This window comes from Diadema antillarum, unplaced genomic scaffold (genome assembly GCF_040938485.1).
Source record: "Diadema antillarum isolate AM-2024a unplaced genomic scaffold, OU_Dant_1.0 seq00000861_RagTag, whole genome shotgun sequence".
Lineage (NCBI taxonomy): Eukaryota > Metazoa > Echinodermata > Echinoidea > Diadematoida > Diadematidae > Diadema > Diadema antillarum.
This window is the reverse complement of record NW_027271731.1, coordinates 164269-181081: the sequence shown is the minus strand read 5'-3', so window position 1 is coordinate 181081 and position 16813 is coordinate 164269. Positions and strand designations below refer to the sequence as shown.

Below are 16813 nucleotides of genomic sequence, written 5' to 3'. Positions count from 1 at the left end.
AGGATGGTGCTCTACAAATTTTCTTACATCAACATCTCTTGACAAGGTTTAGATGTATGAATGCTGACAAACATTTTCCAATCATTTAGCTTTTCATTCATCATTTATTCATCTACATTTTCACTGTGGTTTAAGCTGTCGTGCGATAGAACCAATTAAGAGTTTCTCCTTTGTCCAAATATTCATGTTATAAAAACATTTCTGAGAGTGGGGGACCAGCTGAACATCGGAAGTACAACATGTTGAATTCCTTTGTGCATTAGGCAAGGTGACCAAGTATTTTCTGTGTTGCTCATATGAGACAAAAATTAGATTAAGTCCTATCACTCTCGATCTGAGGCCTGATCAGGCCAGACAGAAATATGAAAGTCTGAAAGGATCCATCATCCTGGGTGCAAGACTCTTTCTCATCCTAAGTGAAGAAGTACGCCATCTCTTCTTCCTCCTTGTTGGCCTTTTCCTTTGAACGATCCACTTTGCGCTTGGTCTGCGGGGGCTCTGAGCGGTACACCAACTTGCGGCCAGTCTGCAGGGGGAAAAAAAATAAGAACAAACTTCGTAAAAGTAACTTCTTTGATGAAACCCAGTGCATTACCAAGAAAACAAAACAAATAATAAATGATACACATAATGTATGATGACATCATTTGCTCCAAGTAAAGTACAGACATATATCACAGTTTTCTTTGTAGCTGAAAATAAGCCGCAAACCATATGTGACCGTGCATCAAAAAACGAACATAAAGTCGCACCATTTGGTTTTACGTGAGGACTCACAGAAGGTAAAATGGGTCAACTGAGTCAAACTTGAGCTTTCCATGTTTTCTGAAAGAGCTATCATTCTTCTTCATTCTTCTTTAGTTTGGGATCATAACATGAACGAGAAAGTGTGTTTTCAGCAGTTTTTCTACAACCCTTTTTGGGGGGAGAATAGAATGGTCAGGTATTTCTTAGAGTCCCCCTTTCATTTCTTGAAATCCTTTACACACTCTTCACTTTCAAGTCTACTAACTTTTCAAAGGATACATCTATTGCCTCGAAAGTTGGCATTATTCATGGACAGAATGTGTTAATAGAACTTGCTCAATTTCAGCTTAATCTGATAATCCCTTCATTGTTGTTGCTCCAGTGGTTTACATCCTGTGTTTCGTCCCTTTCATTGCACAGCTAGCATGGCTTGGTAAGATTAAGCGCTTGAATAGACCCTGTACTTCAGAGCCTCTTCACACTTTTCCAGAGTGTGTACTTTCTTTCTAGTATTTAGATAGGTTAGGGGAGTCCATTTGAATTGAGTACTACATCATTTTAAAGCTTAGAGTCTGCTCTTTCAGAATCTGCCCTTAACTGACAATCCATGTCTGGCGACTTTTTGTTGGTTTTGTGGTGCAGGGTCACATATATGACACAGGGAAGAGAAGGATTGCATAGAAGATGAACAGGTAAAGAACAACCAAAAATATATCTACACCAACCTTCTTCTTTGGGTCTGCCTGGGCTCTCTCCAGCGCCCTCCTGACCCGCTCCTCCTGGTGGATCCTCTGGGCCTCCAGCTTCTCTTCTCTCAGCCGCAGCCTACGCTCCTTCTCCTTGGCCTTCTCCGCCGCCTCCACCTTCTCCGGGGGCATCGTCTCGATGCTCTCAAACAGCTCCTCCAGCTTGTTCTCAATGTTGGTCAGCATCTGCAGGGTGCTGTGGTGATTGCACAGGCAAAACAAATATCATTAGACCCTCCTCATTCAGATAGTATTCAATTCAATTCAATTTATTGATTTCATAAAAGCAATACAGCTAATATTTTATGTTCACTGTAAAATAATCAAATGTCGAGTTAAACCATTAAAAAGCAGGTGGCTTGAAGATTGTGATTTCTTTTACACAGATACATAAAATACAAATTGGCATGAAAGTACAATGTTGATAAATGATACTTAATAGCACTGGATACTAAACTAAGGACAAAAGATACACACAAAAACAGACATAAATACAACAAGGAAAAGTAGAAATTACGCGGTGCGTAATATATGTCCCCGCCGGAAGTAGCATTTTGTAACAAAATGTGCAATATAGGTAAAAAATCAAGGTCAAAGGTCAAAGAAGTCAAAGGTCAAAATTCTGTGTAGAAGTTTTGAAGCCCTCACCTAGTGCTATCACATAAAGCAAATGGAATCGAAATTGGGTTAGAAAGGTATTGTTTCGATTTTAACTCACAAAGATTTAGACTCATAATACATTTGAGATTAGATTCAAAATTCCATATTTTTGTACCTTTATGTTGCACTATTATGCAAGGAATTGTAAATTTGTACAGTGTACTAGGTGCTGTGACCATATGAATTAAGGGACACAATAATGTTAAATAAACAGTCACAGAGGGCACAGATGTATACCAGAATCAATGTACAGGGTGCCGAGTCTGACATGCCAGCACACATGATCACTACACACCAAGAATAACATTTGTAGGGTGTAATAAAGCTCATGAGCTTGAATTGGGCACCATGCTAAGGTAAATGAAATTGCACAGGTTTGAACAACATTTGCTGGGAACATCAATGTCATGAACATCTACAGGAAATAATTATCTAAATGTTTAATAAACAGCAGCCTGGGCCCCGTTTTATCAAAAGATATAATCGATCATAAATTCCCTTAACACACAGGCTGCCATAGACTTATGATAGAAATCAACTATATAATCAATAACTCTTTATAAAACAGGGCCCAGCAGTGATAGAAACGCATAAACAGAGAGATACTGCTATCAACCATCAAATTAAAGAAAACTACCACTCCCATTACATTGACACTGACACTAGAGACATTTAAAGAAATAAATAAACAAATCAACTAAACTATACTAGCATTTCAGAGCAAACAAACAATCAGAATGAAGAAAGGAAAGCTCAATCTCAAGGGTTCTAATACTGAGATGTGTTGACATTTACCTGATATTTGCCTCATTGTCGCCTATGCAGTTTCGGTACACATCTTCCACTTTATTGTTTAATGTATCCAACATTGCTTCCTGTGGAGATTAAAAATATAAGATATTGTTCACCTGGGATATTCAAAGTCAAATGTAAAAAGAATTAGAATACAAATGAGGAAAAACACCTACATGTTGAAATATGTCAACTAAGAAATTCCTTAAGACTCCTACAAAGAGTGTAACTAATATAGCTTGCGCATTACGTTTAGTTATTGACTTGTTGAATGTAACTATATTCTTTGCTGTCCGCACAAATTTTTGTTCCTGAAAAGAACATTATATATATTTTTTTACAAAAAACAAATACATAATGTCCTGTTTTTAGTGCTTTGTATCTGTAGTGTCTTAAGTGTGCAACTTTTCTTCTACTTTTTTGCACACAGGCATGTCCAAATCGCCCAAATATTTCTGAATTCACTTTCCTGTTCAGTAGATACGTACGCATCTATACATCAGAATAGTGCATTACTGTAAAACATGATATATTCGCAGCACAAAATTTTCGCGAATTGGAGCCGACGGCCTTTTTCGTGGCATGAAATTTTCGCGAATTGCCACTGGCGTTCAATGCATATAGTGTAGACAAGAAATTTCGTGTGCATTTTAATTTCGCGAATCTTGGCGCTCGCGAAATTCGCGAAATTAAAATGCACGCAAACATTCCTCGTTTTACAGTATATGAATAATTATGGCATAAATTATGCACAATTATGCAACATGAAATTGCCATTGAAAAGACACAGAGAAGACGTGATAATTATCTTTTTTAATGCAAACTAAATTCTGCTCACCTGGTCCTCAGCCTTGAATTCCCCAAATGAAAACATTCTGTGAGAGAGAAAGACATAGAGAGAGACAATATTTGAAGTTTAATTGTCATTCACTCTTTCTTTTATTTTTTTGTGCACAACAAAATTTGGCAGGGTAGCAATTCATGTTCCGTGTATAAGAGTAACACCATCAAAGTTCAAGCAATGTTTGGTCTACATGTATCATCAAGTTCTGTAAAGTCTTGCACAGTAATTAAATATTCTGATATTGATGTATGAATAATTATGCATATCCACAGTTTTTATGAGTATATTCTTTTACTTGGGTGAAAAACAAAAACAAAGCCACAAATGCTGATAACAAGATATCTCAGGGTGTATCAACTATGAAGCAAATTTCTTCTCCATATGCAGTAGAACAGCACTGTGGAATTCTGCTTTACCCAGATGCATCAATTAGTTAGTCTTTAGAAAACACGTACGGTATGTAAAAAAAAAAAAATACAACTGGATTTACACATTGATAACTTTCAATATGATTCAAACTGTCTGAATGTTATTTCAGGGTCTAAAAATATTACATCTTACCTACATTTTGCCGAAAACTTCATTCAAATTGGTTAAGTGGTCACAGAGAAATGTGATTGTTGTAAAGCATGTCATGGGTCCATTTCTTCTGGGTTTAGCCGTTGAATGTTCTTGGAACTGCATATTAATTATTTAGATTAGTTGATATTGATGCATGTGTGTAATTCATGCTCTGTCTAAAGATGCATCAATGTGTACTCACTTTGATTTATGTTCAAGGTCCCTTGCCTTGTCCTCCTCCCGATCGATAGCGTGCTTTAACATGTCGATCTGCTGCTTCAGGATCTCCGTTTCTCGGTTCCTGTCAAGAAGGAATTTCAGAATGCATTGTTATATTCCCCAAAGTGGTTAGACAAGCAAATATTTCTAGCTATTAAATATTTCATTCATTACAAGTTCAATTTTATGCAAAATCTTGTCAATTTTCAATCAGAGTGATTACAGAAACAAAAGAACAGAAAAAAAACTCTTTTTTTTCAGCATCACTCCTTGTTCAATAAACTAATAGAAAACTTCTAATCAAGCTTTGACACTGATTAACTAGGATATCATTCCTTTTCATCTCTATGCTAAACAACTATATAATAAAGAATAAGATGAAGATGCTTTTTGTTTTTGTCTTTTTTTTTTTCATTCGACTTAAGGCCAATCCATCTTTATTTGTGGAAGATACGGTAAAACCATAAATACTGGCAGCATGAATTTTTGTGAATTGGAGCCACCGGCCTTTTCAGCAGCATAAAACTGTCGCAAATTGCCATTGGCATTCAATGCATTGTGGTGACAAAAACTTTCGTGTGCATTTTACTCATGTGAATCTTAACCCTATTCTAACTGGGCTATTTGTGACCAAGTTTTTACTGGGGGGGGGGGGTCAATTTGACCCCCCCCCCCTTCAGATCTCGGCCGCCGAGCGCCCAATCGCCGCAAAATTTTGCCTGAACATAGAGCCGGATGTCAACTAAAAGTTTACATGGTCATACAATAGAGAAATGATGATTTTATATTTTCTAATAAATTAATTATGCAAATTTACGCATGAAATCATATTTTCACCCATAAATCCATCAAAAAGAATGAAGGATTGCTAAATTTTTGTGTCAGAGTTCCTCAAGATACATCAAACAATTTTCTTGTTAAAAAATAGTGCAATCAAAATCAGTTTCTTTTGTTTCTTATTGTTTTGTTAATTTCTTATGTATTTTATTGTTTTTCAACCTTTTGTTTTCTATCATTTTTTTGCCAAAATTTGTTGCAGGCACTTTTTCAAGCTTATCTACATTAGAATTGATTAATTTCAATGTTCAAAAGTTGAAATAATCTAATTCATATCGATTAAACAAAAAAACACAATTTGCATTGGATTTGCACACGAAATCATGAATTTGAGCTGTTTTCGGGTTGACATGCATATCGTCGCTGGGGTGACAAGACCTCGTATCTCAAAAATGACAAATGTTCAGGAGAGCAAAAAAACATGGCGGCCAAAGCACTGTAGTGAAAGGGAAAGCCTTTCCTTTGACATGTCATGGTGGCTTCGTTTTTGGAGTAAGACAGTTGGGATTTGGCCAAGACATCACTTGACCCATTATTTGACCATTAAGCCAAAAAAAAAATTTTTGACATTTTTGAGATACGAGGTCTTGTCACCCCATCGACGATATGCAAAACATTGCGTAACTTCAGAACGGTGTACCTGGACGTCGCAAATTTGGTCTCAAAATATGCGGGAGACTTCAATGAAAAAAGTCATGAAACAACGCGGCAAAATCTTTGCGCGTTGCGGAATCGTAGCGCGAAATGTCGAGGAGGGGTCAATTTGACCCCCCCCCCCCCAGTTAGAATAGGGTTAAGGCTCCTTGCAAAAATTCGTGAACGTTTCATGCACATTAAATTTTCTGTAGATGAATGGATTGACAACCAGCTTCACTCACATCCTGGTCTCGGTGGCGTTGATGGTCTGCTTGATCTCCTCCAGGCTCTCCTCCGTCTCCTGGCTGTTTTGGATCAGGGACAAGTTCTGCTCCTCCAGGTCAGCAAAGATGTCCAGCAGCTGCTGGGGGTCCGAGAAGTACAGCTCCGGCTCCTGTTGGTTGGTTGGTTGGTTGGATGGTTGGTTGGTTGGATGGATGGATGCATGCATGCATGCATGCATGAATTGATAGATGGATGGATGGATGAATGGATAGATGGACGGATGGATGATTGATGGATGGATGGAAGGATGGATGGATAGATGAATGAATGAATGAATGAATGGATAGATGGATGGATGGATGGATGAATGAATAAGTGAATGAATGAATGAATGAATATGTGTTATTTTCATAGCTCGCAACAAATTTCTTCCACCTGAAAATTGTTCATTATTTTACTTCAGTTTCCCTTGAGCATCTAAACTTGGTGGTAAGGAGCTATACACAAAAATCTTCACAGTTGTTAATACTTTCATCATCATTCTATCACCATCACCATTATTATCATTGTATGTAGTAGTAGTAGTAGTAGTAGTAGTAGTAGTAGTAGTAGTAGTAGTAGTAGTAGTAGTAGTAGTAGTAGTAGTAGTAGTAGTAGTATCAGGTTTCTATCATCATCATAACATTTGTTGCTTGCTTCATTTCTAAAGTCCTTATGAAGTGTCACGAAGTAGTGAAGTAACATTGTGGTAGCATCATCCAACGTCTCATCTTCAAATGTCTAACCTTGTCGGTACTACAGTTGCGTTATCTTGGTACACGCATATATGTTTCTATATACTGTATACGCCAAATATTTCATGAGATTTTCATTTTGGCAAATTTCGTGAGTCAGGTGCTTCAATTTTTGCGAATTCAGAAACACACAAAAATATTAACTCTGATCCCAACATGAATGTGACGAGCACACACATATTTCTCCATTTAGTACTGTGCTCCACAATCATGAATTTAACCACTCGGGAAATTGTTGGGAAGTCCTGATTCACAAAAAATTAGACTCACTAAATATGGTGTATAGAGTATGCCCTGTACATACGTACCTCATCACTCTCATAGTCTGAATCGTCCTCTGCCTGTTTGACCTCATCTTCACTCTTGGTGGGACTCTGAACAGTGGCTCTGAAAGAAAAAAAAAGGGGGGGATAAAGTATCAATCTAATTACATTGGAAATGTGTGGATTCCAACCTTGCGATTAATCGTGCAAAGGAAAAAAAAAATGTTATGATAGAACAGACAAACGCAGGCCTTGCACAAAGTTACACAAACAAATAAAAAGTGCAGTTTTAGGTATACAAGATCGCATTACAAACTCATATACATGATGCCTAATAGATTATTGTTTCTCTGTGTTTACCAAATACTACATTTCTGTGTATTAATACAAACACACAAACAAGGTCTTTGAAGGTAATATTAATGGGCAGCACTACTTTCATACATATCATTACTCATTCTTAATCTGTCCTAGTTAAGTAAAGTTTAAGCAAACTCTATTTTATCAAGTTACTTAGCAGCTTAGACAACATAACAGGAATCTAAAAAAAAAGAAATTATTACCAAAGTAGCCACAAAACTAAAACAAAGAAGAAAAGCTGACGACTCAATCAGTAAATACAACAGTGCAAAAATCCTTTAAAAATATGTCTACCAATGGGGCACTGCAAAGCTAGTACCAACAAGGCATGAAGCAGAGATGAAAGGACCTGTTCCTCTTATCTTATATTGTCTTTCATAAAGGTGATATCCACTTGCTGGATAGAAAACACAAGTACACATCAGAGTCCTGTTGCATAAAACTTTTTTAGCAACCTTAGAAAATTCTGGTTGGGATTTGCCCAACCTGAATTTTTTAAGGTTGCTAATCTAAGAATGTAAAATCTGTTGCATAAAAACTCTGGTTGGGAGCTTCCAACCGGAATTTTGTGATTTCAACCGCAAAAAAAAATCCGGTTGGAGTTTTATGCAACGGGCCCCAGGAAGTCATCGCCACATTATGACCCCTTCCTTAATGCTTTGCTACACATCCCTAATAGTTATGCAGCACATCAATCAAAATGCTTTGTTCAACACAGGTCAATATAGCAGATCTAACGAGGACACACACACATACACATACACACAGCCCACGGTCAAGGCCCAGGAACTTCTTGTATTAGCTTTCGGTAGACCTCACCTCTTGTTCGCAGATCCACGGCTGGAGAGCCTACCGCCTTGTCTGGTTGCACTCGCCTTGGAATTCCTCCCGTCTGTGCTGGCTGAGGACACTTCAGGAAAGAGGATAGATGGGAGAAAAATGACATTTAGTTGGCTTCTGTTTCCCTCTACAAACTGCGCACAAAACATTCTATAGGTAGACATTAATCCTGACATAAATCTGAGCACTAAACCCTTCTTCTTTGTCTTCTCTACTAAAGACTATGACCTGATTTCTTGTAGATGGTTTAAATTTTATCAATTATCTGTAACTTGAATAATGGATTGCCATAAACCTGTGGAAGAAATTTAAATATTGTAGAAAACATTCACACAAATTTAGTCAGGCTTACACAGAAGGCTTCAAAGCTAAAACATAGGTATAAACCATGATTTACAACTGAATTACCAATTGGAATACGGACAGCTTTTTTTTTCTTTTTCTTTTTTTTACACCAGATCTGTTTCAACTTTTTCCCTTTTCAGGAGATGCATTTGCAAATTAAAAAAAAAAGTTTATTTACTGCAGTACAAAGACATAAAATACATTAGCATTGTCAGAACGTTTATACCTCCAATTCATATGTTCAAGTCACAAGGAAGGAGAAAAGTGCAATAATTCAACCATAATTCTCGCTCAGGGATCAATGTCATGATTTCTACAGGACAAGACAACACACATCCAAGATTCCTCTCTTTTAGTCTTGCTTTTCCATTTGAAAGTCTTTCATAATGTTATGTCTCTTGATTCACAAAATTATTCTTCACCACTGTAGATACTTTAAAGGACTGGCTACCTTTCTTCTTGCTTGCCGAAGCCAGCTTGTCTCTGTCCTTGCCCTTCAGTTTGCGCTTTTCGAGTCTCTCCTTCCTCTTCTCATCCTTCCATTCGTGGGGTGTGAGTGAGTCCAGGAATTTCTTGTAGAGCTGGTAGTCCTTCAGCAGCACCTCATTCTTAGATATTTCACTACACAATTGTAAAGAAATGAGTCATTTTTTACTGTTTTCTGTGCCTTGGATACTGCTGACCGAAAATTTTGGGCAAAATAGAGATTCTTTACGAGTGTGCCGAAGAAAGGAAATACATTGATCATTCTGTGAAAGCAGATCTGTTTTGGTGACGTGGTGACACTGTAAGTGTCACTAGCTGACAGCAAGAAGGTAGTAGATCACATAGGTAAATATGCACTGATAACAGTCTCCAGGATTCCGAAAAATCCTATAGCTTAGGGCATTTGATATAACCACACCCCATTGAACCAAATGTACTGGGAAGCCTGCGGTGTAATGACAATTTATAAAGGAAGAACTATATCTATGCATGTCTTTGTCCATGTCAAACAATATAGATATCTACATGATGGTATCAACTGAGATTTCTCTTTCCTTTCATCTGATCATATATATTTACTTGTGTACAGCACTTGATCTGATGAGTTCTACCATGCTCACTGATGTATACAGCAACCTTTGAAGCAGTAATTGTGTGTGTGTGTGTGTGTGTGTGTGTGTGTGTGTGTATGTGTGTGTGTGTGTTTGTGTGTGTGTGTGTGTACACAATTTATGTGTATGTCAAAACATGACATGTGTTCAGACTAATGGGCATCCACAACATTACATAAAAGATTATTCTGGCACCATTCTGTGGACATTTGAATTGTTAGCACCAATACTGTTCAAACCTAGAGGTTGACCAACTAAATGCACAGCATAACACAGTTCACAGAGTGGAAATAGTATTCATAATATAATAGTGACTGATCCTCTGTAAAGAGATAAGTGTGTTTGCTTGCAAGAGCAAATTGGTATGATCCCAGCAAAATAGGAGATCACAGAAATAAAACACACTACTTACCCTCTAATTCTGCCAATCTCTTCATTGATCTTCCTGATTTCCTGAACTTTCTCCATTTTTGCTTTGGTCTCTGACTCAGCTCTGAAAAATACAATATTTCATCCATGAACTTATCTCAGCCTGTCCTCCTCAAGTACATTAGGATAAGTGGAAAACATGAGTACAAATGCACACACGACTTCTCTTCATGTACGCACGACAGATAAATGACAAACATTCTGAAAAATCTTTTATGCCTCTTAGCGAAACATCACTTGGTTGATTCTTAGGTGAGAGACAAAACATGCATTTGTATTTTGCATTGTTAAAGAGAAATACTATAGTGCCATATAACTGTGACACTAGATATTGACATATTTTGTGTATGTGAACGTTCAAATGATAAAAATTATCGCAATTTGATGATGACATGATGTAAATTTCCACATCTTGCTTTCTGAGTGTCATTGACAGATTCATTGAGCACAATTCTGAATTGAAACTGTATGCTGGATTATTTCTGTTTACTACTGCATATCTTGACTCTAAAAATGTTTAGACTGGCAATCTGTCTACAAAAATATATACCCAAGACAAAAGCTGATCTTCCAGTTCGTCACATTTACATAATTTCTCAAGTGACATCACAATGTTAAGTTTCTTGCTTTCATCAATGTTGCTAACACAATAAAATAAAATGATGGGATATATGTTTTCCTCTTTAGAAAGCAGCCTTCTCAACCTCCTCCTCCACTCGCCCCCCCCCCCCCACCCCCTTTCCTGCTCCTCCTTCTTCTCCCAGAATGAATGAAAAAAAAAAAGAAACAACGAAATTGTGGAGGCAGGTCAACAAACGCAACAGCTTTTGGCTGGGAGGCTCATGGAGCACTCTAAGATATAGAGCTGTTCAGTTTGGACACTGATTTTCATATTAATGTCTATTTCAGCCATAACTGAGGAGGGGGCTTAAGTATGTCTAAAAATAGCTGATTATTGTACTGAACCTAGCAAGGCATCTGACCCATTGCATAACCCAGTGAATCATCTTTTCTTCTCATTTTATAACCCCCCCCCCCCCCCCAAGTTATGGCCAACATAAGTTACAGTGTTTAAAAACTGATTAGGTCTATACTGGTTGATAAAAGAGAACACTGATCTCACATCTTGATTGCCTCCACCGAGTTCTTGTCGTTCTCCTTGAGGAACTCGTCAAACATGGCCGCATCCTCCTCAAGGTACTGCTCGGCCAGCTCCAGCTTCCTCTCCTCAGCCGACGCGATCTCCTCAAGCTTGCGCATCTCGTCCCGCTTGACGCCCAGCGAGTACTGGACCAGGAACATCTCCCGCTTCTTGGCGATGTAGTCTGGCAGGCTCTCCTTCTCCACATGGCGATCTGGAGGAAGTCCAGAAAAATCCCAAATATGTCACGATTACTCAAGCCAACATTTCAAGGGGAAACAAGAGTGTGTTATTTCAACAGAAATCAAACAGACAAGAGTCTCCCACTGTAGCACAGTAGAATATATGTCTATAGCAATTGCTCTATATCATTATTACTAAGCCATCCAATGTGGGGAATCTTGTTCAAAATCTTGCCAAATTCAATGTCACTAGGATCACTGGATTCCTTTTCACCAATCAAGTGTCAGACACTCACATTTCAGTATTTGGTGTTGTGTCTTTTTGCTATAACACTTGTTATTCATTGTCATTGTTTCATGGGGTGAGTTTAAACACCCCTTCCATTTGAATCCCTTGTTGTCTATTAATGATAGTTTGTTCTAGTTGTATGATTAAAAAAACAACAACCTGGTAATTGCTCAAGTTTCTGATTCTGATTCTTAAATTAGCATCACTTGCCCTTTTGAAAATTGTGTTTCTCCGTCAGATGGGATTATTTTAGTGCATTTCTGATTTTTCATGTCTGATTGTGAAATATTATCTCAGCCTACAATATATCCCAGATGAAAAAAAAAAACAGAAGAAGTGAAAAGCATGCCTGACAATGACAAACAAATAACAATCATCAACACACTGTAAAACGAGGAATGTTCGCTTGCATTTTAATTTCGCGAGCCAAGATTCATGAAATTATAATGAATGCGAAAATTCTTGTCTACACTATATACATTGAATGTTAGAGGCAACGCGCGAAAATTTCATGCTGCGAAAAAGGCTGTCAGCTCCAATTCGTGAAAATTTCATGCCGCGAAAATATCTTGTTTTACAGTAACCAAGAGATGGATTGTATGGCTGCCAAGCAGTCTCATCTTTAAGGCTACAACAGAAGGACTACTTGTACCCAACTATGATTGGAATCTTACCTCTGGTGACAGCGATAGTGAAAGCAGGGTCATCTTTCACAGCCAGGGCCTTCTCATCTCCTTCCTCCTCCTCCTCCTCTGCATCAAGTTCTTCAAGGGGCTTGCGCATTGAAGCTCTGAGGGCGTTAACTCGTGATGTGTACGTCGTCTTCTCATGCACCTTCAGACCTCTCTGCTTAATTCTCTCCTGGTATCATGAAACAAAAATGGTGCTAACTTCAGCACAACATATACACACAATGTCATTATAATGTTATGTCACCATACACAATATCATCACAAGCCAATGCATGAATCTACAAACTCCTTCCTTTGACTTCCTGCCATCCTGCGGTCACAACTGCACTCACTTACTTTACTCCACTGGAAAAAAAAAAAAAATCACATCAGTAACTGCCCTGTTGCTTAAAGATTAAAGATATAGTATAGCATTGGTGGAGATTGGGCTTTTAACTTTTTGCGAGATACCAAGAAACCAGTTATGAAATAGTACCAAGCATACCATTCTAAGAAGAATTCAAAGTGTTTACTTGATGAAAATCGGTTTTGAAATGGCTGAGACATCCAAAAACAAAGTAAAACAAAGCGTTTTTAATAGAAGGTGGGTCCCACCTTTTATTCGGATCACTCTGTTTTGGATATCTCAGCCATTTCAAAACCAATTTTCACTTAATAAACCAACGTTGAATTCCTCGTAGAATTACATGCTCTTTCATATTTCTAAAGATTTTTCTCATTATCTCACCAAAAACATGTTAGAAACCTTAAGTTAGGTCTCAACCAAAACTATACAATCCCTTTAAAGTAGCATTCAGGAAGGAAAGTGTTGACAATAAAGGTACAGAATCACTAATGAGTATATATAGAGTTTCTAAGCTTTGCAGGCTTACTGCTTGCAAAGCTAATACAAAGTCAGAGTGAGAAGCAAGTAGTCATCCCATAAAAAACAACTGAATCTGGATAACAGTGGTTACTTACAGCCTTCTTCCTCTGCCTTTCCTTGTCCCGCAACATGAAGATGTCATTGTCAGCTGGCATGGTAAACGGATTGAAGTCTGCCGGCACATTTTCTTCACTCTCTGCAGGCAATAACCACAGTACATAACAAAACATTAGTTATTCAAAAGCTGTAAGAAACAATCTCAAACACTCACATGAGATATCAACCTTGTAAACAGCATTGCAGTATGATGAGGGCTGAAAAGCTGCAGTTTTAGTAGAAAAACAGTATTTTCACTTTGCCAGCAATAATAGACATGAGTAGTTATTACACAGTTTGGGAAAGGTCATTTTTTTCATGAAGCCTGAAGTATTTTTGGCAAAAACAAAAACAAAAACAGTACAAATATTGAAAAAAAAAGTATGGCATATGTGGCATATTTCTGGGATTAAAGCTATACATTTCATGAGAGCATAGTTTTCTCCATGATCAGTTGTATTCCATGACCATCCTGACTTACCTGTGATTGCAGAATGTTGTGAAGCAGATTTGACTGACTGTGGGAAGGTCACTCGCCCCGACTGGCGGGAAACTAAATCTTGGCCTGCATGTGCAACGAAAATGGAAACCAGAATTGAATGATAGATGGGGGGGGGGGGGATACATTTGTGAGGGGGTGTGTGCATTGCAGCATATAAACAAACAAATATATTTACACTCAAGTCAAGTTCAGTGGATCTTCTGCAAATTTTCAAATTGTGGGGAGATATCAAGTTAATTTCAACAAACAAGGTTTGACTGTGGTTCTCTGCGTAAGATCAAGAAAGATTTGATGCTCCACCTATCAATTTTCATTGAAAAGATTTTCCATAGAGACTTCAACCCACCACCTACTGCAGGCCTCAACACCGAGCTAGCTAGCTGTGGCCCAGTGGCCCAGGCCCACTAAAGATGTCCAAAAAGGTCATCTTTTGGACAGTTTTGGTGGCCCAATGGGGCAATTATGATATACATGTACATTGGATTGCTATTTTTTTCTTTTTGAAGCATAACATGTGAAAAGGTGCAAGGCTCAAGTCTCAGAGGACAACTCTTTCCACTTGTACACATCATCACAAAATCAATGTTTCAGTATCACCACCAATATTAAGGACCCCTGTTGCATATAATTTTCTGAGAAAACTCTTACTCAGGGTAAATTTTTGTAACAGATTTTTTTTTTTCCTGTGCTACAGTCAATAGTGGAATCATACTAGAGGTTTCTAACCTATGTTTTAATTCTTCCCAGCGTTCTTCTCAAGCAAAACATCTTTATGCAAATTTCACCTGGAGCACTATCACCTACATTGGCTACAAGTCCGTACAACGTTAATGCATATAATGAACTAGAAATAAGCAAAATTCGTTGACATTCATCTGATAGAGAGACTATCAAAGTTAATTACAATATTCACTTCACTTGTCATAACTCATTACTAATAATAGTCATTTACTCTTCAGGGTCTAATGTTAGACCTAGACCTAACGTTAGAATGTATTTTTTTTTTCTTCCTTGAACCTTGATGAGATAATCCCTGAGTGGCCTGAAGCAGCTCTTTCCGAACTAAACTGGGATGGGATGTGCTGTGACAGTAGGTGATGGTGAAGTTGTAGAATATTTACAATAAAAATAGTGATGTGCTCGCTAAAAATTCTGTAAGATTTACAGCAGCATGGAACCCACAGGAGGTTTCAGCCCTCTGATGACAGGAAGGGCAGCCTCCTGGAAGGCAGCTACTGTTGGGGCAGTAACTGCCATGTTTTATACTTCCATAATGGCTGTCTTACACGATGCAAATCCCTCTTTAGTAACAAAATGAAAGTTGACTGCTTCTTGGCATTGAATGGCAAACTTACGCGACTTCTTTTCTCCAGATGTAGGAGAACGAGATGGCGGAGATGGAGATCCGGCCGGTGAGCCTGGTGCAGACATGGTTGCTTTCCTGCAAGTGCAGAGAAACAGTGACAGAAGGGAGGGGGATTGAGATAGAGCTAGGGAAAGACATACAAAATGCAAATTAGACGTTTAGAGATTCTAGACTCTAAATCATCTTGATATCTGTTTGTTTATAGACATTCTATGTAGGGCCGAGGTCCATCAATACACGTCAAGTTGAATAGAAAGAAGAGGAAATTAAATATTTCAGGAAGAAGAAGAGCCAATGCCCAAACCAAACACTGACTTTAAAAGAACACGTTGTCGTTGATCTTTACAGCTAACCAGTTGTTAGGTATTTTCTACAAGATAATTGTAACGAGTCAAACTCTCTGTGTTCAAATACATACTCACCAATGTTATCACACGTCGTTTCCTTGGGAAATCAAGAGAGTTTTCAGTCGTGTGTCAGCAGTACGTGACACCATTAAACAGCCCGTGCACAATATTTAATCTAACGCTAAGGCCTATGCTATTTACACTCAGCAGCTACTAGTTTAATATCTACGCGATTCGACAGTCGTGATCTCAGCCTCGCATTGGCGAAATACAGAGCCTCAGAGGGCATTCACAACAAGCACACATGCACAGTGCAGTGCGGCAGCTGCTGCGGTAGTACTACGGGGGAGCAAGTAGCGCTGGCGTCATAGCAACAATGGCCTTTTTTGCATCGTAGAGGGCAGTAACATGCATTATTTCACAGATCTGTGCATCATTCTCGTTGACCAGCGTGAGTCTTCTCTTCGATGGACGAGGTTATTTAGCGGTTAGTGAGTAAAAAATATCTTGGTCGATGGGATAAAATTCTTGTCATTGGAATAATTATTCCTCGAATGTTATTGGTAATAGCGAAAAGATTTATAAAGGATGAATACCAAAAAAGAACAGTAAATCACGCAAAATTTTGATCGGCATTCATGTTTGTATCAATATATAAAACTGCTTCAGTTGATGACTTTAAAATGTTTGCGTTCTGCTTGAAGGTATAAGTTTGTTGTTGTTGTTGTTATCCTTTTTGCTTAAAGTCATTAACCTTTTGTGTATGAAATCCTAGTTCATAAAGTTTGCATGAAAGAAAGTCCGGCCCTTACGTGATGCGGGAAAATATTCTTCCTCTTCAATAACAGGAAACTTGATTTTCGTCAAAGTGACTTTTTGTACTGTAGACTTCCCAAATCAATTTCTTAAAATACATTTTTGGTAAGGTAAGTACCGGT

General features: G+C 38.1%; 1 protein-coding gene across 1 annotated transcript; it reads right to left on the bottom strand.

The window, feature by feature from the left end:
* Positions 1-412: 412 nt before the first annotated feature.
* On the bottom strand, positions 413-16002 carry LOC139740574 (cilia- and flagella-associated protein 100-like). Its single transcript, XM_071651161.1, has 16 exons — positions 15951-16002; positions 15518-15603; positions 14142-14225; positions 13660-13760; positions 12682-12868; positions 11519-11750; positions 10379-10459; positions 9321-9490; positions 8504-8594; positions 7370-7448; positions 6285-6436; positions 4553-4651; positions 3784-3820; positions 2949-3028; positions 1473-1689; positions 413-526 (listed from the first exon to the last, which is right to left on the bottom strand). The coding sequence occupies exons 2-16, from the start codon at positions 15591-15593 to the stop codon at positions 413-415; spliced, it is 1800 nt and encodes a 599-aa protein (XP_071507262.1). The 5' UTR covers positions 15594-15603; positions 15951-16002.
* Positions 16003-16813: the final 811 nt, after the last annotated feature.